A 22,332-nucleotide genomic window follows, 5' to 3' on the forward strand; every position below is an offset into this window, starting at 1 on the left:
AGAATAATTTTTTTTTTACCAGTTCCATTTCATTTAAGAAATATTGCTTTAAGATTTTGAATCTATTACACAAATATTAACTTTTTTTAATTCCAAGGGTTTTTAAAAACAAAGTTTCTGTAACAAAAATATTCTTATAAAAATGTTAAAATATAAAATGACAAATAATGAAACAGTTTCTTGTCAATATTCAGTAAGCTTGAGTAACTGTAAGATACTGATTAGTAATTTAAGGCCTGACAAAAGAAAGTTTCAGAGGGAAATAGAAGCATGATTGAGTTTAATATGCTTCTACTTTAGCTACAGGTCAGAATTAAAACTACATCACTCTTTTAAATCTACATAATTATGTCCCAAAGACACTTTCTGTTTAGTATCCGTAACTTTACTGATAAACCAGTACGGACCTTGGGTTTAAAAGGTCAGGCAATATTGTTTTAAAGTAAAATACATCCTTACAAGTAAAAGGGCAAAAAAGTAAGGTTTTGGTTTGGTTTTATTCCTTCTAGTCTGGAGAACTCCAGATGTGGCAAGCAAAACAAAATTCTAACACACAATGAAAGAAAACAGTACCAAGTGAAGTTGCAGATCATTCACCTGCGAAAAGGTACAGGGAATTGATGCAGCACCTACCACTGCAGGGGAAAAAGTGAACATGGCTGATTTGGAAACACCAAAAAAATCCATTAATTGACACTAAAATGCACCACTCACGCGGGAGATGGGGGGGGGGCACCCCTCAAGTTAACTAGCTAAATTCAATAGCACAACATTATGCACCACTTACCATTTATTACTATTCTTACTTGAATTTTTAAAACTTCTGAATACAGTTAAATCATGTGCAGGCTATATATACACACATATATATTAATTTATTTATATATTTATATAAAGCTGTAAGTTAACAGTACTTTTTCAGTGATGATTACATACATTGTATATGGGCAGAAATGGTGAAAAAAATGATTACTTTCATGTTATTTTGCTGCAGTAAGTGGTAGGACATTTCTACTATGTATCACAAAGACATCTAAACTTATATTCACATCTGCTTTCTCATCATCTGGCTTCTTATATGTCAACTGGAGCTATGATGTTCTTCATTTAGTTGCCTAATTTGGGAAAAAAAGTAAAACAGACTATGAGAGAAACAGACACAGAACACATATCTATATTCTTCATTTAATAAAGAGGTCAGAGCAGCAATACCTACAAACTTGTACACGTTTGTGTGAGTATTGTGAATAATGTAGATGTTACTGGTAAACCCCTTTGCAGCAAATTCAGGATTTCCTATTTGTCAGGGAAGTAGGTATAGTATCAACTGCTTTGCAAAACTTGTATTATTAACCATATCATGCAGTAATGTCCATAAATACAACATGGCATATTATTTTGATAACAGCAATTCCATACTACTATTTAACCATAAGTACTAATAAAAATTACCTCTGATGCAAGCAACTTTAAGCTATTTTGATTTGATCTCATGATGCTTAATGAAACAGGAGGCAAACGGCTATTTCTAGTTTTAACTAGATGATCTAATTTTCTGCAGTCTTTCCAGAACGATTGTGTCCACACCACCAAACAGAAGTAACATTGACAACCCTGATAGTGACTTCCCTCTAGCCAAGGGCCAGGGTTACATGTTTGTAGGCATTGCTAATATTCTTTACATTTGATACAGTCAGCAAGAAATCTTATGCCAGCTCCTTCCTATGACTTAGCAGAATTTAACCGGACTGCAAGAAGTTATTCACGCCTGATCATACTTCTTGGAATACAACCAAATGCAACCCCTGTGAGCACACTTTCTCAGTCCTCTCACTTCCAGAATCCATTACGGATCTCTTTCCTACTGCTTTGGTCAATAGGTGTACTAAACAAATTGAAAAAATCAAGCCATGCAGACCAGTAGGTCAGTAATATGCCAACAGTAGTCATCTGAGTGTTTCAAAATTCTGAAGTGCTCCACAAGAGGTGGGAGCAGAATGTTAGCTAGCATAAATGAATGCGCACAGGACATGAAGTACACAAAGGACAAATTGCATCTATAAAACACAACTTCAAATAAAAATTATAATGTATGATAGCAAGAATCTTGCATAGACTTCACATACTTACTATGATACACTTATTGCCAAAAATAACCCAATTTTAATGGCAATTGAAACTTATTTCTGTTCAGCTAAAGAAGGATATTATGATTCCTGAGACAAACTCCGTGGCCTGATCAGAGAGGTCTTGCAAGAAATTCCTAGTTTTCAGGCTCAGCTCTAACTGTTCATATGGAACCCAATGGGCAAGAATAATAGCTGTCCACAACGTAAGTCCTCAGGATTTTCAGTTATTCGAGCTCAGCTCCTCACTGCTTCTTATTAGCAAGTTACCATAGCCAAAGGAAAGAAAAAAAAAATCTTTTTCCATCTACAACCAACAAGAAAGCTGTACTAATTCAGCTTGACTCAGATGCAACAATAGCAATCCATGAATTTACAGCTTCATCATGCTTTTAATTCTCATGCCCAGTTGTACAAATTTTAAGAACAAATTCACTCAAACACCTCTTCTGCATATTGTTTATTAAAATATAAAACAAATTCCAGTCTATCCTCTTCAGCTGAGATCATGCCAGCTCATTGCTCTCAGCAGCCATCTCTCTTCACATGAGTATCACCTTCAACAATGGTTATATCCCATTTGAACAACACACCTGTTAAACTCCAGGCTTCAATCTATATGCAAAAAAATATGTTGAGGAAGCTCTATGAAAGGAGTAGATCTCCTGATGATTGATTCACTGCCTTAAAGATGATTTCTGGAAACGAACATGACTATGGAGTTCAGACAATGGACGTTTTTAACTTGGTGTTCAGTGTGTCACTGTGGCAAAGGCTGTTCAGTTCCTATCTACCGGCACCTTGGTCAAGTCACTTCACAGTTTTGCACAAATACTCTGATTTCATAGACTCAGCTGTTCAGAGGAACACCACAGAGGACTATACTAAAAAAAAAAAACAAACCACAAACAAACAGGAAAAAAAAAACCCCACAAAAAAGAACTCAGGAATAGTGAAATCTGAAAGTCCTTTTCTTTAGCCTTTGAGGTTGAAATTAAAATTAAATATTAATTTTTACTACAAGCCTACATGCCTAGGATGCACTTGGACCACCTACTGTCTCGAAACCCCCATAACAATTGCACATTACCATTTTTTTCTTCAAACTTGCATTTCAAGGTTTAATGTAAATTCAATAGTAAGTTTGCAAATCAAAATGAGTCATGTAAATGAAAAAGCATTTTCTTGTTTCTTCTGACAAAACACTTTTAGCCTGCTATTAAAGAAATTTCAAGAGCTAACTTTGTAGAATACAAAAAAACATTTGGAAACATATCATAAAAGTATTTTGACTTTCTTTATGCTCAGTTATACTACGTAAGCATAGCCATTCAACATATAATGAAGTTATGAATAGAATGTCATTTTGCCAATACAGAATATATAAAAATTATTCACTCAAAATCTTTAATGTTCACTTTTCTATCCCACTACAACTAGAGTAGGAAATGATAATTTCCAAATAATGAAAGAGAAATATAGATAGTAAGTGGTTCTACTGAAGCTAATCTGTACAGTCACTGGTGGAAAGAAAAAAATTCTGTTTCATTTTATGATAAGTTTAACACAAAAATACAATTTAATCAAGAACTTGACTACCTAGTCCCCTGATAACTAATGAAAGCAAAAGCAATATGCTTAACTACATTAATGCTTTGTTATCATGACATACTCTTCCACTTCTACAGATTTCAGGGGGATACGATTTTACAGGTAATATATGCTGCACTTTTATTACATTTTTTTGTATCCTAGAAGAGCACAAACGTTTTCTTCAAGTTCTATAGTAGCCTTTATTGATCTCAGGAGAATTCAAGCCTAGCCACATATTTGCATTACAGTACCACTGATGTACATTTTAATCTGTATAGAGGAATTTCAATTATATTGTTATCTCTTAGATGTTAGATATTGTGGCTTGCTGTTCAACATGTCACTCCAGGCTGCAGAATTGTAAAGTTCAAATAATTCAAGAATAAGACTAGCAAATTACATTCAATTAGAGAATTATAATTAAAAAGATAGAACAATAAATAGACAGAATAAAGATCCTTTTCTGATTTATGAATCAAAATATGTTCCCAAAATAGTAGGCACCTTTATCCAATATAAAAGGGCAAGTAAAAAAAGAACCTAGTTGCAAATCAACCCCCAAATCTCAAACAAATGAGAAAGTAAAATACCAAAAGCAAACGTAACCAATTGACTGATAAAGAAAACATTCATGGAGATTTAAGGAGGTGGAGGTTGTTGTAAAGAACCACCACATCACCCATGCATTATAAATTGCACTGGGGATAGTTGTGTGTGCTTAAAAGCACTGCCCTACAGATTATCAAGTGCCTATTTCTATTTTTATTTAAATACACGGGGTTTTTCATAATATAACTGTATAGACCTACAAAGCATTACAGCATAAGCACTTCTAATTTACATCTACATGTTTTATTTGTTTATTCCGTATGATCTTGTCTCCCTCTAGTGGCTGGCCCTCACAAAAATGTACTTTGACCTGTATGCAGAATCACAGGATAATTCAGGCTGGAAAGGACCCCAGGAGGTCTCTAGTCCTTTCTGATAGCCCTGGTAGAAACATTCATGACCAGCCGTTTGCAATCAAAGTAAAGCCTCAATCCTGAATCCCAGATTCAAAGACCTCCTAAGATAGTCTGGAAAAGAAACGGAAGAGCCAGGAAAATCAAATCACTGGAACTATCTCATTTGGATGTATACCCATCAGAAAGTTTCATCACTTAACAGAGCAGGAGATATATTCCTTTGCATATTGATGCAGAATATGGCTAGCAAGTCGGCTGTCCTCAGTTTCATACATGATCATCATGTGTGGAAGAAACATCTAGAATATATTAATAGTCAAGTGAAACTCAAAAGCTTCATTGTGAAGGGTTTCCTTCTTTACCAGTCACAGACCCTGAGCAAGATTAAGTCTGAGTAAACTTTCCTCTTCCTTCTTCCAGGAAAATGTCTCTCATGAGGACCTTCACTAGCAAGAAGGGATGAGGAGGCACATCTCAGACAGGAACCTCTGACAACTGGAAAACAACCTGCTCACTGCTGCATCACAACTGATCAGCTGCTGCAGAAAACAAGAAGCCATACAAAACTGCAGTAAGATGATTTGGAAAACAAAGTCAGGAAGAGGAGGCTTTACTAGCCTTAATGCCCCAGGAAAGAGTCCTTGAACATGGGGGCTAAAGAGCCATGTCTCGTTCTTAGTAAGAAGTCACAAGGACACAAAAGCTGTTCTGCTGTCAGAATAATTTTCTAACTCTTAAGTTTGGGAGATCTTTAAAAAAAAAAAAAGCAACCAAACTCTTGGACAATTTTCAGATGTACTTCAATAGCTAATAAAAATCAATGCAATATTGAATTGCAGTATCAAGGAAATTACTTTTCCACACAGTAGCGCACAACTATCAACTGTCTTTTCTGTAAAAAATGGTAAATAATCAGAGTACTAGAAGAGAGCATTTCATACCACCATGCACCAAATACTGCTAAGAAAAGGAATATATCTCACAAGTATTTCTGTAGCAAAGGAAAGCAGAAAGTGATGGGTTGCCTTAAAGTCATCCATTTGTATCAAAACCTTGATTCCAGACTATTAGCTAAAGAAGTAACTGAATAATACCTTAAAGAAAATGAACCAGCTTTCATTCTTTTCTTTGTTCTAAACACCGCATCATCTTTCAAAGTCTAATTTCACATTCACAGACTACTCATACAAATAGATCTGAAAACAAAAAGTCAAGTAACAAGCTCTGCTGTAAGAGGATTTTATTTTGAACTATTAGAGCATTTTTACAACTGTAATGTAAATATTTAATTCATCTTGATTCATCTTCATCTTATTACTTGCTTGTTTCAAGTATTGTAAAAGCATACTAGAGTTACTCCCCTCTTTTTTTGGGGGTGGTGATGGATTTTTTAAGCAACAAGAACAGGGTGTGAAAGAATCTATGGAAATTCATATCTGTTTGGAGTAGAATGTTTAGAGTAAGATTACATTTTATAGAAAAAACAAATCAACCTTAAAGTAACACTGAGGTTATGAAGTCAACTGGCATAACCATTCAGTCAGAAGTAACACATCTACCACCATTTGGCAGTTGATCCTATCATCTGAACAACAATAATTTACCATTTAGGCACTCCAAGCTTAGCAATTTGCAGAGCAATTTCAATTACAGAGCCTAAAGAAAAAGTTTTCTTTTGTGCTCTGCATTTGTCTTTGTTGTGAACATGCCAGTACATGATCATTCCCCACCCCCAACAGAGCATCTCTACCAGTTTCAGTGCTTTCTTTGTGGGCACTATTCTATTTTTTCCACTGAATACATGGTTTCACGCTTCATTTACAATATACTTTACAGATTTCTCTCTAAAGGTAAAATATTGTGTCTTACAAACTTTTCAACAATGTTTTTATCAATGAGCCCTGCGGTATGTCCACATCAGTGATTCAGAGCACAGGAGGAGTTCTTTTTGGTGCAAATTTTCCTTGTTCCTACACTTAGCTTGGTGGTAGGCACTCCAGCGCACCACTGTGTTCAAGGTAGCTTCCTTCCTACTGAAGACTGAAGTTGTGTGCCAAGAATTCTTAGGATTGAGAACTGGCGTAAGTGTTACAGCCATTAAAGACGAATGTGAACACACAATTTTGAAACCATAACCATTTGCAGCAAATAGAACAGTCCCTCATTGCAATACCACAGCGAATAATTAACCTCAGTCTTTAGCAAGTATCATGCATGTACCTTCACAATTCTCCAGTAAGACAAAACAGTATAGTTATCTCCACTACAGGAAAGGAACAATGGCATGAGCGTCAGAAAATAAAAATGTTAAAAGAAGAAAGTACTAACAAGAGTTGTATTAATCTTCATTTTTTCAGGACATTAAACATTATATGACATTTTACTGTTAAATACCACAGGTCACTGACTTTAGTTACATGTGTGAAAAATCAGCTGCTTTTTTTTTCACCTCAAGTTTGAAGTTGGTTATCTAGAACTTGAGAAGAATGAAAGTTACATGGAAATAGCAGCCTCCTCGTCAAAAATATAATAACTACAACCCCCTACTTCGTTCACAATATGCTTTCTAACATTTGAAGTTAAACACAGTATCATAAAATTTCATTTATTTCTAGGGCCTATCAAGAGAGATGCTATAGTAGAAAGTCATAACCCTATGATTGAAAACAGGATTAAGGTGCATACATGTCTTCATACATGTGCATGCACCCAGGGTCAAAGCACAAGTAGGTGGAATTGAACCTGTCCATACAATTTTTTTTTAAAACAGAAATAAGAAATGTATATATTTACATTGTTATTGTTTCTGACAGCTTGTTTTTATTCTTTCAATTTCCTTTAAGCACAGGAAACAGCAACTGAAAAGTTTGTATTTTCATGAATTCAACTAGTAATTAATTGGCATTCAACTGCAAAATTTAAGTTATTACCTCTCTTCGAATCTTTTCTTGAAACCTTTGTAAGGGAATACATTTTGGATTTCATTTTTTAACAAAGTAGGTATCTCCTCTTAAATCATATCTAATTTAAGGAGCTAGATTTACAGAGTTTTAGGTACTCATTCAAATCATACCTTCAAATCCCTTTCCTCTTCACAAAAAACCTGCAGACGAGTTGATCTGACTTGAGACACATATACCATAACTCATTGTAGCCAGCAATACTTTTTGTCCTGTATCTTGTATAAATAGCCACATCCCAGAGAACCTAAGCTAACAAGAGACTGTCTACCAAATACTGCATACTGTACTGCTTCATAGTACCCTGCAAAGCTGACATCTCACAATATTAGATGCAAAGTATCACAGTCCAAACAAAACTGACATAACCTCTGAAACATCTGCTCTAACACATACCACAGGCCAGGCAGAGCTGGGTAAGAGAGGAAGCCTGCTTGATTCTACCTAGGCTGTTCAAGGTAAGGAGCAGGTCACAAACCTCCAAAAATTAGCATACATTTTTCATGCTCTCAAAGAGACAGCACAGGTATGTTACACTTTCCTCACTCATGATACTCTCAAAAATATTAGCAAGGGTTAGACCAATGACTAATAGGTCAATAATACTGCCTATTAAACTGAACAGCTTTTTCTCACTATTTTCTTGAACATATTCTTCTGTCTTCACTCACCTCTAGTTTCTTCTTTTATTCTTAGACTGTAAACTTACTAAAGCAAGCTCACCTCACACACAGCTGTCCAATTTTCTTTTTTTTTAATTAACCACCAAAAAAGGCTAACCTTGCCTTTCAGATAGTGCTGATTTGTGGTCACCTACCTGCTTGGTGAATTAATTTATTCACATAGTACCTGCATTCATAAAGGACATCGGTTTCCTAGTGGTTTAGTGGTAAAGTAAAATTTTTCTAGTCCCCATCTACAAAAAGCCTCTTTGTAGCTTGCCCTTTTTCCACATGCTTCAAGAGGATGACCAACAAAATGAATAAAATCATAAGCAAAGAGAGAAAAAAAACTCCACCCTTAAAAGACATTACTGTGTCTTTTGACTAATTATCTACTTTAACAAGCATTTATCCAAATATATAGCACAATGTACACATTACCTACATCCTCACATTCACATATTTAGGTATTTTTAATTTGCTGAATTACCTTGTCTGCATCCACTTTTCCTCTGATAAATTCTTTCTTCCAAAATTCCAGTGCCTGCTCCAGAGTCAAGCCGATGCCTTTTAAGAACAGTCCATACTGCATACGGCCTCCATGACGGAGGTGATGGTTATCACGTAGGGCTTTGTGCAACTGGCGCATGCAAAGAGGGAACGACTTCACAGAAAGCTGTTGAGAGAAAAGTTTATGTTTAAGGCATACTGATAATTTAATTTGTAGGACATATGCTTATTGTGATTATTAATTAGCTCCACTTGAAAATGCCAATGGCTGGAAGAAAAGATATGCATGTGCAGAGAGCCTTGGCACTGATGATAACACAACTGTGTCCATAAACTATCAAATCCAATAACCATCTCAAGAACAAAATCCAAAGGACAGAGTAATACAGGTGATACTAGCAGACTATCTTCAGCTACAAAGTAACACAGGTTTAACTGCTCTCAGGAAAAATATATCCACTGTTCCATTATAATGTTTCCTGCTTCTTCCTTATTTTAGCTTCTGGAATGTCATTCTAAGCTTTGCTGGAGTTTTGGGGGGTTGAGGGAGGGGATGAGTTTTTTTAAACATCTTTGAAAAACTCCAAGCAGGAGTAAAATCCATTGCAATGGATCTGCAGGTTTTTTCCCCGAAGAATACTATTTCTTATAAAGCAAGATTGCAGAGGTAAAAAAATTGTAACATTCAAGTTTACTTGGGCCTTGAATTTTTGTTTTTAACATATGAGTCATGCCATGGAATTCACTACCAAAGGAACACTGTCATGGTTAAGATGGACAGTGAAAGCACAAACAATTTCTGAAGTTGAGATAAAAGAGTTGGAATGTGTTTTCAATTCTCTTTACACCATTGATGTGGTTTTAGAATCCACTTTATTTACTTCTTCATTTTGAAAATCCCTCCTGTAAGTCAAAAGTCCAAAAAAGAGCACTGAAAAGACTAACACTGCAAAGCAATAATCATAAACGAAACATCATGGGTTGCAAAATTATTAAGAAAATTTTGTTAAACTCTGTTTATAATTGTTAGGTATTTGTGAAAGTACACAAAATTAAGCATCAAATTAAGCAATTCATTATAGCTCTAGTCTAAATCCTGATTAGATGCATTTGCAGTTAATTCTGCTCCATTTTAAACTTTATCACAATTTAATTCAAGTAGTTCTCAAGAGTTACAAAGAAAATATGAATCAAAAAAGATAAAGGCTTTACATGTTGTCTGTACATACAGAACTTGAATTTAAGAAGTTACATATCATCATACAATATAACCCAATAAACACAGAGGACTTACAGCATCTATCTGTTCTAGAGAAATTTTTCCAGTGTTCTTTTGCACGCTGTAATCTGGGCCAATGTAAGAATGGCTGAAAAACAAAGTAAACAGTACAGCATCATGTAAACCTGTCAAAAAATATATTTTTTTTAAGTTTACAAATTTAGAAAGAAATTATTTTACCAATTAAGGACTGCAAATACTTTATATCAGGCAAAACCAAGAAAACAGTATTTGACAATTGTGTAAGTAATTAAGATTTATAAAACCAAGATTAGAGTCAACACAGTAAGGAAATCCTCCCTCCTTTTATCTGAAAGGAGTAGTGAGGGGTCATTCAGAATTCAGGTCACAGGATCACGCAACTGTTGAGGTCAAGAGAGACCTCTGAAGATCATCTAGTCCAATCCCCTGCTCAAAACAGAGTTAACTACAGCAGGTTGCTTAGCATGTCAACCAGCTGGATTTTGAGCATCTTCAAGCACAGAAACTTCTGAGCAGCCTGTTCCAGTGTTTGACCACCCTGGCAGTAAAAAAGTTATTTCTTATGTTTAAGTGGAATTTCCTGTATATCCATTTGTGCCCATTGCCTCTTGGCTTATCGCTGGATACCACTGAGAAGAGTCTCACTCTTCTTTACTCCCCCTTATCAGACATCTGTTTATACGCGCTGATAAGATTCACACACACACCCTCCTGAAATTTATCTCTTCCAGACTGAACAATCTCAGTTCTCTCAGCCTCTCCTCATATGTACTGGGGAGCCCAGGATTGGACATGGTCCTCCAGATGTGGCCTCACCAGTGCTGAAGGGACGGATCACCTCCCTCGACCTGTTGGGAGTGGTCTTCCTAATGCCACCCAAGAGACTGGAAGCTTGCTTTGCTTCAGGGGTGCACTAGTGGCTCCTAGTCAGCTTGTTGTCCACCAGGACCCCAAAGTCCTCTTCTGCAATCCTGTTTCACAGGCGTTCAGCCCTCTACCTATGGGGTTATCCCTCACCAGATGCAAGACTTGGTATTTGACTTCACAGGGTTCATCTTCAGCCCATTTCTCCAGCCTGTCCAAGTCCATCTGAAAGGCAGCACACCCATCTGGTGTAAACCATTGCTCCCCGCTTTGTATCATCTGAGACCTACTGAGTGCACACTCTGTTCCATCACCTAGTACATTGAAGAAGCAGCTAAACAATATAGGAGCCAGTATTGATCCTTGAGGTATTCCAGTAGTGACTGGCCTCCAGCTGGTCTGAATCTCAAACCTTTGAGCACAGCACTTCAGCCAGTTTTCAGTCCACCTCACTGTCCATTTACCTAGCCCATACTTCATCAGTTGTCAATGAAGACGTTACAAGAGACAGTGTCAAAAACCTTGCTAAAGTCAAGACAAACAACATCCACTGCTAACCCCCTTTGCCCCCATCCATTGAGCCTTCTATGATAAAATGACCAGTTATGAGATTGGTCAAGCATAATTTCCCTTTCACAAATCCTTGCTGACCACACTCAGGATCACCTTCTTGTCCTTCATATGTCTGGAATTGACATGAGGCTGACCAGCCTATGGATCTTTCTCCTTACTCTTTGTGAAGGCAGGGTTCACTTTTGCTTTTTTCCAGTAATCAAGAACCTCTTCTACTTTGCTACATCTACTGTGAGGGAAGAAGAAAAACTCAAAAACTCTTAAGGGTACCAATAAAAAGATGGGAAGTCTTTAACTGCAGTACTGACATATACAAACACGTATTAACTCCTGTAGCTGACAGTAGCTGTCTAGCCAAAATAGCACAGGACTTTGCATGTGCTGCCTCATCTTTCATTCATACTGCAACAAAGCTACTTCCGGTACTTAAGCTAAATTCAGAAAACCCTACACTACAGCAGAGACAGTCACGTAGACATTGTCACCAAAGTAATTTCAAATCAAATACAACCATCTAATGCCCAGCTTTACTTTTAAATATAAAGGCTTCTTGAATAAGGATATATGCAGGGCTGCAGAATAGGCCAAGAGAAACGCTTACAGGAGAACCCAACCAAACTCAAGATTTGACAGTACCGCAAACAATAAAGCAAACAGGGGCTTTGGATACAAAAATCAGGTTGCAAACTCTGGGTAAGAACAAATTTCTTTGTGCAAGAGGGATTTTGCAAGTAACTTAAAAAGATCATGTCTTAAATCTTCTGAAGGCATATAGACATTAAGTCCAGAAAAAAGGAAGTTAGCTAAATGATGATACTCTGTGCTACAGATTATTTTGTGACATTTCAATACTGTAAAGTGTAAAAAACATATAGCTGGGTTGATTTTACTACAGTACAAATAATTTGTTTAATTACACATGCATTCATTCGTTCCTTAGTCTTATTTTTGACACACACTGGAGCACTAGGCAAGCTTACTGTACTTAACAGATTTTTTTTTTCAATACACAACAATAGATAAATAAAAGTACTTGAACTGTGTATGTCTATTACTACTGATTCTATAAAGAAGGATCTAAATTTCCTTGTAGAATCAGATCTGCATCGCTTTACTTAGGCAAACTACAAACACAACAAAAAACACAGTCCCAAAAATATCATAATTGAAGCACAGAACAACAGAAAACAGCTGTTGCTTATGCAACTTCATTTTATTTTGTAAAAGAATCAGTTAGGAAAATGACCATTCAGTCAGTTGTCACACTGGCGCTTCAGGACATGGTTTAGGGGACATGGTGGTGCTGGATTAATGGTTGGACTTGATGATCTTAAAGGTCCTTTCCAACCTTAGTGATTCTGTGATCCCAGGATGAGTGCTGGTAGCTTCTTACGCTGCTCTCCCATAATCACTTCAGATCATCTGCCTGTACTCTATAATATTCATTAGAGTCATACCAATACTGAAAAAAATTGCTAAGCTAAAGAAAACCACTTCTTCCTAGCATCCATAGAAAGGATTGGCCTGGGAAGAGGAGGTCCAAAGAGAAGACACAGAAGTTTTCCTATACAATAAGCGACCAAAATAAGACTTCTGAAGTTAATGCTAAAGAGGACATACTCTCTGAATCTTGCTGACCATTACGTCTGGACTTGGTAGAAAACTCTACTGCATGGACAGAAAACGCAATGCCTAGGAAGAGGGTGGGAGAGGAGAAGAAGAAATTATGCTTTTCAGACTCTGAAAAGCTCAAATAATCTCAGTATGGTAAGCAAACAGGAAAAGTTTTTCATAAATGTTTCCTTATTTTTACATTAAAAAGCAGCATATGACCTTTGCAAGGTCAAAGTTTCTTGATACCTGATACCACTCACCAAAGAGCTGAACCCTACAAACTGCCTTCAAAGGTGATGCTCTGAAAAAAGAGTATGCCTTATCTATCCAAAATATGTGGTAGATTGGAACTAGCACATAAAGAAGCTGGCACTAGTCATGTGGCCTTTGGCAGCTAAACTGCTGGATTCCTGTCCCAAGGAGCTCAAGGGACCAGAGCTTTTGGGTTTGCAATTTTAGGTGCCAGGTCTTCCGATTTTCTGCAGCAGAGATTCCCCAGGTCCCTTGATTCCATCACAAGAAAATCACACTACTTTCTGCACGGATCGCCATTATTTTATCTACATTTCTATTAAAAAAGTCTGAACAACCTTGGGGGGAGGGGGTGGAAATTAAGACTATCCTTTGCTCTATGAACAGCGGTCTTCATTTTTTCATGTAATTAGATGTTGCCAGACAGCTTCCTACCACTGGTTTGAAACCAAATTACAACACAAGCCAGCCAGGCTTGTCATCACCCTTGCTTTCTTTTCCTATTTTTAAAACTGCTTCCAGTTTTAGCTCTTATTTTGGACTCATCCTTTCTTTTATTCCACATAGCTTCTGAGGTTACTTCCTGATCGAGGTTCTTACCCAGAAACCTCTGTAATTCTTCATAATTTCTTTCTGTGGTTTACTGGAATGCAAGCAGCAATGTCTTCACTTTTCACATAAAACCAGTTTTATTTTACCTCCATATATAAATTCCTGTCTCTCTCCATCCAGCCTAACTCAATCACTCACAACCTGTTTTTCTAATATCCAAAATCTTAGTTACCATAGGTTTTCTAAACTTATCTTGCAACTAAGGATCAATGTATACATTCACATCACTGTTGACCAAGAAGAAACCTCTACTATGTCAATGTTTCCAAGAATGGGATGGCTTCCCATCCCATTCCAAGAATGGCTTTCAATAAACAGCTGTAGGACAGTTCTGATAAATACTGTATCACTCAGATATATGATAATGAGATTTACTATGGTACTTGAGACTTACATGAGTAAGGATATGAAGGGCACTTTGTAAATGTTGAAGATAGTAAAAAAACAGCCATTAAGGTGTGCATTCTTCTTTGATTGCTTGTGAGATGAGCGTAAGTGAGAAAGGTGAACATGTCTGCATGAGTATTTTGTTATCCATTAAAAAAAATCCAGTCTTGCAAAACACTTGGTTTCTGTATCAACCTTATGAGCTATCATTTGAAGACAGGATTAACAGAATCATATAAATGTTGATTGTAAAGGATGTTAGAAGAACATTTAGTACCACACCCCACTTTAAGTGGACTACTGCCAACACTAGTCAGGTGAGCTGCAGCTGAATCCTAAAAATCTCCACGAACCAAGATTCCACATCTCTGGGCAGTCTACTGCACTATCATTCTAGCACAGACATTTTTCCTAAAGTCCAATCTAAACCTCCCAAGCTGCTATATGTGACCACTGTCATTTTTTATACCCTCTGGCACCATCAAGAATTTCAATACCGTGATGTTTCTCATTCAAAGACTTGTAGGCTGTTGATCACCCCTAAGCCTCCTCTTGACCAGACTTGACTAAAGTCAACTCAGCTTCTCCTTATAATTCATGTACAGGCAGACTCCTATAGTAGTTTGATGGGATTACATACGACAGTTTCTGTCTATCTTTGAAATTATTCCTGCTAGTTACAACCCTGTAATTTCATCACAAAACCCATAAAAACTCCTTTGAAAGCAGGAGTTGCAGAACTGTATGCATTTAGTTGCAGAAGTATGCATTTAAACATAAAGTTTCCATTTCTATTAAATTGGTAAAGTTTTAGCAATTTAAATCTCCTTGTAGCCTGCTGTGAGCATATGAATCCCTAGGCACAATGTTTCATCAAATATTTTAACATTTTAACTAAAAATGTTCTCTTTTTTTTTTGGTCTAGTAAAATTAGTATTAGAAAGCACGAATGAAACAGAATAGGACAAAAAGAGGACCTAAGTCACAGATAAAATACATATTCAGTCCAGAACAGTCCAATTACAAAATTCACATTATGTCTGTTTAAAAAAATGGGCATGGATTAAAATATCTATGCAGACATAATCCACAGTAAAATGACCTTTTCTGAGGACTTGCTAACTTAAAAGTCACAAGCAAATATGAATCGCTGCCAAAAATGTGTGGGGCATTAACAACCAAACAATGCTCTGTAACCTTCAATTGTATGCTCTTTTCACACGTTTCTATCTAAGCTTTTCCTCCCCTGATAAAGCTCTATTGACATATGCCAAAAATAAAATACTGCTGCAAGAATTCACACAATGAAGACAGAGAATCACAGATTCACAGAAATCAAAGATGACCTATTTGGTCATCTGTCTGTTCATTGCCAGAGCTTGTTTGTCAAGTTGTAAGGTTTGACGTATTTTATCTATTTTAAAGGAACTTCCAAAAAGGCAACTTGGAAGCATTTCTGTAGTTTTTTCCACTGGTGAAAAACTGTACTGCGAACGGTCTTTCTGTTTTTACAAAAGCAAAATGAAAGTAATTTACCTGTACAAGTTAACATAAGAATGTTCAAAAAATACCTTTTGCATAAATGTAGGATACAGTATCCCTGTCAAAGCAGCTGATGTTAAACTAGCTTTTTGGCAACCTTTCCTTTTCCCATATTTTAAAAAAAAAAACAAAAAACACAGAGAAAAGATTGTGGTTGCTGTGATGCTGAAGGCTGATCCACTTACATGGATCCATAGCATATCAAAAGAAATTTAAAATTTCTCAGTAATTACTATGAGCACAATTTATAAAAAGCTAACCTAATTGCTCTTTACCTTCAAATGGAGAAAGATAAGCCACTGAGGCATATTTTTTAAAATCCCAGTAAGATGTACAGTAATAAAAACATGGAAGGCTAGTGGCATTCAGAAGTATCCTCTAACCGGCTACGTAACAGTCACACTGCAATATTTTTTTCATTCATTGCTCTTGAACAAAATTCAATCATATGTAAATAAGCAGAGATACAATGAACGCTATTTTTCCTATTCTGATTTACACGAAAAGTAATAAAACATAAAACTGTTCCTACGTAATAAAAAACAAGAATTTTTTTTTTTTAATCAAAATAAAATGTCAAGTTTTGGGTACAGATGTCTGAAACAGTAGAGCACCATAGGAAATAAAGAGCATGCTAACTAGATCTGCACCCTAATCCAGGTGTAGTGCTGTCGTGATGGAGCCTCACTGCTTCCACTTCCAATTCATCCAACATCATTTCAGTGCTCTTAATGCAAAGCTGTAGGTGTTCAAAAACAGAGCTTTCACTACTGACATTCAATATTTAAGTAAATTTCTACCCTTAAAGATATTAGAAATTCAACTGAATAAATACCTGAGCAACCCAATCTAACCAGATCTGCATTGAGCAGAGGCTAGATTAAACGATCTCCAGAGGTTCACTCCAAGCTAAATTATTCAATGATTCTAAGCCAATGCATCTCCCTCTAATTGTATGGTCTTTGTCCTCCAGAGTACTACCATAGTAAGAAAACTCTCACAAACAATATATAGTAAAAAGCAATCACGTATACAAGAAAGAGACCAGACCTATACTTAACCTGAAGAAAGTCAGAAAAGTATTTTTAGTTGTTATTCATCTCCAAGCACATTTAAAGAGAGTAGAAAGCTTCTATGTACTATATACTACTAAGAGAGAGGCAGACTATTTCAGCTGTGTTGTAGAGCCCACTTAACAGTTCACATTTTCCGCTCTCGCCTTAGGTCCATTAAAAGAAGAAAATAGGACTCCATTCATCAATGACAGTGACAGAGAAATCTTCCAAAAAGATCATAGAGCATAAAATATTTGCAACAAGGAAGTCCATACTCTCAGCAGTGTAATTTGGAATCTGTTTCGTTCATAACAAAGCTTAACAACTTTGCACTTACTATAAAAAAATGTTTTTATAAAAGCTACAAATATTTTCTTGTTACTTAGAAGCAACACCAGCTCTGTAAGTTATGTTTCATGTCATTTACAAAGCTTTTGTTAAGCTGAGAAGATAATTTCAGAGCTGAGAAGATAATTTCAGGGCTTTTTTTTTTTTTCAGTCAAAGCCAATCACACAAGATGAGGTGTCTGAAAAACAATGTAGCTAAAACATTCCACTAATAAAATTATTTTAATCTGTATGAAAGAATACGCTCAAGCTTTCAGTTTATGCTACCTGAGATGATTAAGCAGCGGTTGTAGTCTCTCATCAGACTGTATGGAAGGCAGTGATCGTGCTGTCAGCTAGAAAAAAAACAGAAGCTTAATTAATAAAATATTAGCTTCAAATAATTGATAGCACAAAGCAGGAAATAACAATTGACCCCGAGTTGCTACAACTTTACACAACATTTGATGAGACATCCTTTCTCCTATTAAAAACACCTAAGCAGAACCTTCCAAAAATCTGAAGTTTGCAGAAATATTTACAAGTTAAGAAAGTCAAACAGTGAAAAACATTTTTTATAAAATTACAGCGTTACTTGAATTACATAGCAAGACACCATTGAAAGTGGTATACTTTTTTCCAAATATATTTGAACTAGAAGTAATATTCTACCTAGACAGCCTTCTAGCAGTCACATAATACAAATATAGTCCATTAAGCCATATTTTATACAGTTTACATTTGTATAGAAAAATTTACAGAACATTTAGCACTATATGACTTTTATATAGACATGCTTCTGAGTGTGTACACTGTTGTTTTTCCAAATGAGCATAACCTGTGTTTTGTAATTTGACTGTTCTAAACTAAATACATACTTTTTTCTTGTAACTGTTTCATATGACTAGTTAAAACATTAAACTTTTTCTGAAAAAAATAAACCTAGTAGTCTATAAATCAACAAGTACACGTCACGCCATTACAGAATAATAGTTCACTGGTGTATTAACTAAAATAATTGGAAAAAATATGTATTAAATTTGCTTAGTATCAATATATAGGTGTCTACCTTCACTTATAGAAGTTAGCAGCATAGCAGTTCTGATACTGCTTGACATGCATCTAACATAACATGCATTTCACGATTCTATTGCTGCCAAGTTAGGCTGTATTTTGAAAACTACCTTCATACAAATTTAAAATTTCAACATATTTCACACTGTATAAATCACAAGTTCTTAATTATTTTACAGGTAACAAAATAGCATGCATACAGTTATACATACTCTAAAAATCTTATTCTTAATAAAAACAGCACAAAAACCTTTTAGAACCATGGATGTAACTTAACCTTGCTGGCTCCAACACACAAGTAAAGGCAACCACTGAAGTAGGACTAACTAGCAGGCTGCAACTTCTATTTATAAATACACAAATAAATATACCCCAGAAGAAGCTGCACTCAGTGTTTGGGTACAGAGGGTTATTTGTAACTGTAAGAAACTCCACACCAAACCCCATCGGCTCATAGGTAGCCCGTGTGAATATGGAGGAGTTCAATACTTTCCTGAAAGATCGCCCGTTCATTGCACTCATTTCATAACCTTTGCTGCCAGGCAGGAGTCAGACTGGGGCCAAATTTTAAATTCACGCCTCAAGCTAGCGATACCAACCACCAGCTAAGCGAGAGGAGGTTCAAAACAGCTAGTCTGTCAAGTGAAAGTTGAAAACACTGAGCACAAGGACAGCGAGGAAGGAGGAAGGGGCCATTTCGGCTGTTAAACCAGTCCTGGCCTGCAGCAACCACCGCTTCAAAGCGCAGCTCTTCTCAGGCTGGGATAACCCAAGTGTACTCATCTGATCCGACTGCTGCGGCAAAGGTAAGGCCCGCAGTCTCAGCAATCCCTCTTTCTTTAAAAGAAGGCCAGTATCTTGGCAATTAAAGCATTATCCACATTCCCTTATTTCATGGAGCTAAACCGAGATGCATATGGTATACTAAAGTTGATTAAGCTCTGTACTAATTCAGAAGTTTCTTTCGATAAAAAACTAATTTTCTTACCGCTGAGTATTAAAGGCCAATACACATATTGTTCTATATTCATGTCCTCTATTAAAGTAACTCTCTTAAACACAAACAGAAAACCAGAAATTATTTCTGAAAAGAACTTGGAAGCCCTCCAAATACCAGCCAAATTATACCACTTGGCTAAAATCAGAACAGAACCTGAATTACCTGAAATACCAGGTATTTCTATTAGTGATGTAACTGATACAGAAAACAGTATTTGTGTGCCCATTCACATACATATGTATATTTTTACAAGACAATCACACAGTATTTTTCTTTATGCAGTACTTAAATATAACATTTAACCAGAAAAAAAACTACTTTTTTCCTCATTATAAGCAACACATTTATAACAAGACAATGTTTAAGAAAGTCAAAGTGGACAGTGGTATAAGAAGCAAAAAACAGTAAAATCCAAAATGTGCAAAAGTATTGACATTACTGTCAAAGTTATATATACATTAAACCATATTGTTGTGTAAACATTATCAATTAACAGAAATGCTGTTTTAAAACTAATCTGGGAGACTTGTAGGGATTGAGGTAGAACAAAGAACTAGTAACCTTGGTGTTAACCAAGTGTTTTCTTGATGTCACATTGAAAGAATATGGAAGAAGTGGCCTATGCTGGCTGTTTCGGGAACCGTCATTAAAGGGGAAAAAACATAATCCCTTGAAGCCACAGTAGAAACCACATGGCCATTGTTTCTTAATCTTTTTTCTTACTGTCTTGTGTTCTACCAACAATTATGGAATCTGCAAATTTTATGAACAAAATGAATCCCCATTTTCCTCCATTATGTTGCCTGGAAGGATAAGATAAAGTTCTCTACAGAATATGCTCTTGTGAAAATGAGATCATCCACCTTTCAACCCTTACAACAAACACTTTGTTAGGTTAGTTCAAATGTTTATTTTCAGGAAGATGTGGGATCCTCATGACACTGTTCTATCTAAAACTAAGATTAGTTCTCCGTAAACACAGTTGAGGAGACCTCAACACAGTTGAGAAGAGCCCATCAAAATATCTGAGCAATTTTAATTGAAAGAGTAAGTTTTCCTTTAGCTTACCTGGATTATAAAAATAAAAGGCAAAATATTAATGTGTAAAGTCTTTCCTCACAACTGTATTTTTTCTAACTGAGCGACACTGTAAATAAAATGAGCTTTTACAAAAGTGATGATAAATTAATGCTAATGTTTTTAGAAAGCTAAGAATTTTATGCTCTTCTTCAGCAGTATTTTTCTGAAAGAAAAAGGTAATCCCAATTACAGAATCCAAACTGAGATTCTGCAGACTTTTCCCCATCACTGTGAAATGAAATTTAGACAAATTCCTGCAAGCACAACCTTGCCTTCATCTCTATATGGTACTCAACACAAAGATCATCTTACCAGGAAAAAAAAGCAAAAACGTTCTAGTCAATACTTTAGGTACACAAAAGACATCAAAATGTTGACAGGTAAGGAACATAGCTCCAAACTCTAATCATGCTGAAGCAGTTTAATTTACAGAGAACATAAAACACTGAAGACTTAAGATATTTCCAGTCCCAAGGCCTGGATGATGAAAGGAGCGGGCAGAGTGAGTGGCAGACAGAAGATGCAGACACCTCAGAGTTGAGCCGAGATGGTGAAAGCTGGGGTGAGTGATGTAGATCATTAAGGCAAAATAAGCACCATGTTATCAATATTACACAACATTTAAAATTTAGAAAGGAAGAAGAATACTTAACAATATGAGGAAAAGGAATGAGTAAACTGAAAGCTGAGATGACAGCTTTTTGATGAGTGTCAGTCCAACTTCATACTAGCTTTAGTACCAGAGTCACCAGCTGTCTTTGCTGTAATTCAGATTGCCAACAAAAACAAAACAAAGCATAAGCATTGGAGGGAAAAAAACAAACCAGAATCTTCATATATTTGAAGTAATCAGAATTTCCAAAAGCAAGCTTTCTAAAGTTTTGACAAAATTCAGTAATATTTTTATGCAATCTTTTAGAAGAGCAAGAAGCTGAGTCCTTTTCTATTGAGCTCTATGCAACAATCACATCTCCAGTATCCACTATACTGCATTTGTGCCAAATAAACAGGACATTTTCATATGGCATGAAGAGGGTAACAATTTGAGAACGTAGAAAGCATGTGATTGAAAAACTACATGAACGTTAGAACTATTTAAGATTTGGCAGTGGTACTTCAAGCAATAATGAAGGTAAAAGGATGACAACTTATAGGTTGATGTCTAAGAATTAGTTTGTTTTTTTCCTGCCATCCAAACATGAGACCAGCACATGAAATGGCAAGTTATTGAAGATTTGCTATAAATGTTTTAAAAAAAGTTAACTTGACACAAAGCCTGAAGTTAAGTAGCAGCTCCACATGCTATCAGGAAGGCAATGACATTTTTATACACGGCAATTAAGAACAAGATTATCATGGCTCAATTAACTTGTATCAATTTTTTAGGAGTACATTAATTTCTTGATTTTGAGGTTATCATGTGAGAGTTATTTGCTCTCTAGGTGTTTTTCTGCACAAAAAAGGTAAGAGAATTTTTATTTTCACAAAGAGTTCACTTTCTAAATGAGCTGTTTTAATTAGCTGTAGCGCACAAGAAAATTTTAATATGCTGTCAGACCATTTGATGAATACATTTTTTTTTTAAATTACACTAAGTTGGATGTCATTGAAAAAAAATACATGGAAGGCTTAGGAGGAAAGCACAGCATGAAGGGTTTTGGGACAAAGGTTACTTTTATCTGAGGCAGGTTACTGAATTACTACAGGCTCTTTCTACAATTCACGGGTTAAAAAAAAATGTTCCTTTAGGAGGGTGCATTACAGAACCTAAAATGTAAATTATTACCAAGACTATTTCCTTATCAACTGCTAAGTACTCCTAGAACAACAAGTAGTGTCTGAAGGCATGCTGTCCACATGCATCTCCACAGGCTT

General features: G+C 35.9%; 1 protein-coding gene across 1 annotated transcript in view; it reads right to left on the bottom strand.

The window, feature by feature from the left end:
* Positions 1-17,659, bottom strand: part of LOC104628860 (DNA primase large subunit-like) — a gene marked incomplete at its 5' end in the record, with an annotated part of 55,804 nt that extends 38,145 nt beyond the window's left edge. The window contains 3 exons of the mRNA XM_010297576.1: positions 8,797-8,982; positions 10,111-10,183; positions 17,592-17,659. Coding sequence (XP_010295878.1) covers positions 8,797-8,982; positions 10,111-10,183; positions 17,592-17,659 — 327 coding nt within the window. The remainder of the gene's footprint in view (positions 1-8,796; positions 8,983-10,110; positions 10,184-17,591) is intronic.
* Between the last annotated feature and the right edge of the window lie 4,673 nt (positions 17,660-22,332).

This window comes from Phaethon lepturus, unplaced genomic scaffold (genome assembly GCF_000687285.1).
Source record: "Phaethon lepturus isolate BGI_N335 unplaced genomic scaffold, ASM68728v1 scaffold1152, whole genome shotgun sequence".
Taxonomy (NCBI): domain Eukaryota; kingdom Metazoa; phylum Chordata; class Aves; order Phaethontiformes; family Phaethontidae; genus Phaethon; species Phaethon lepturus.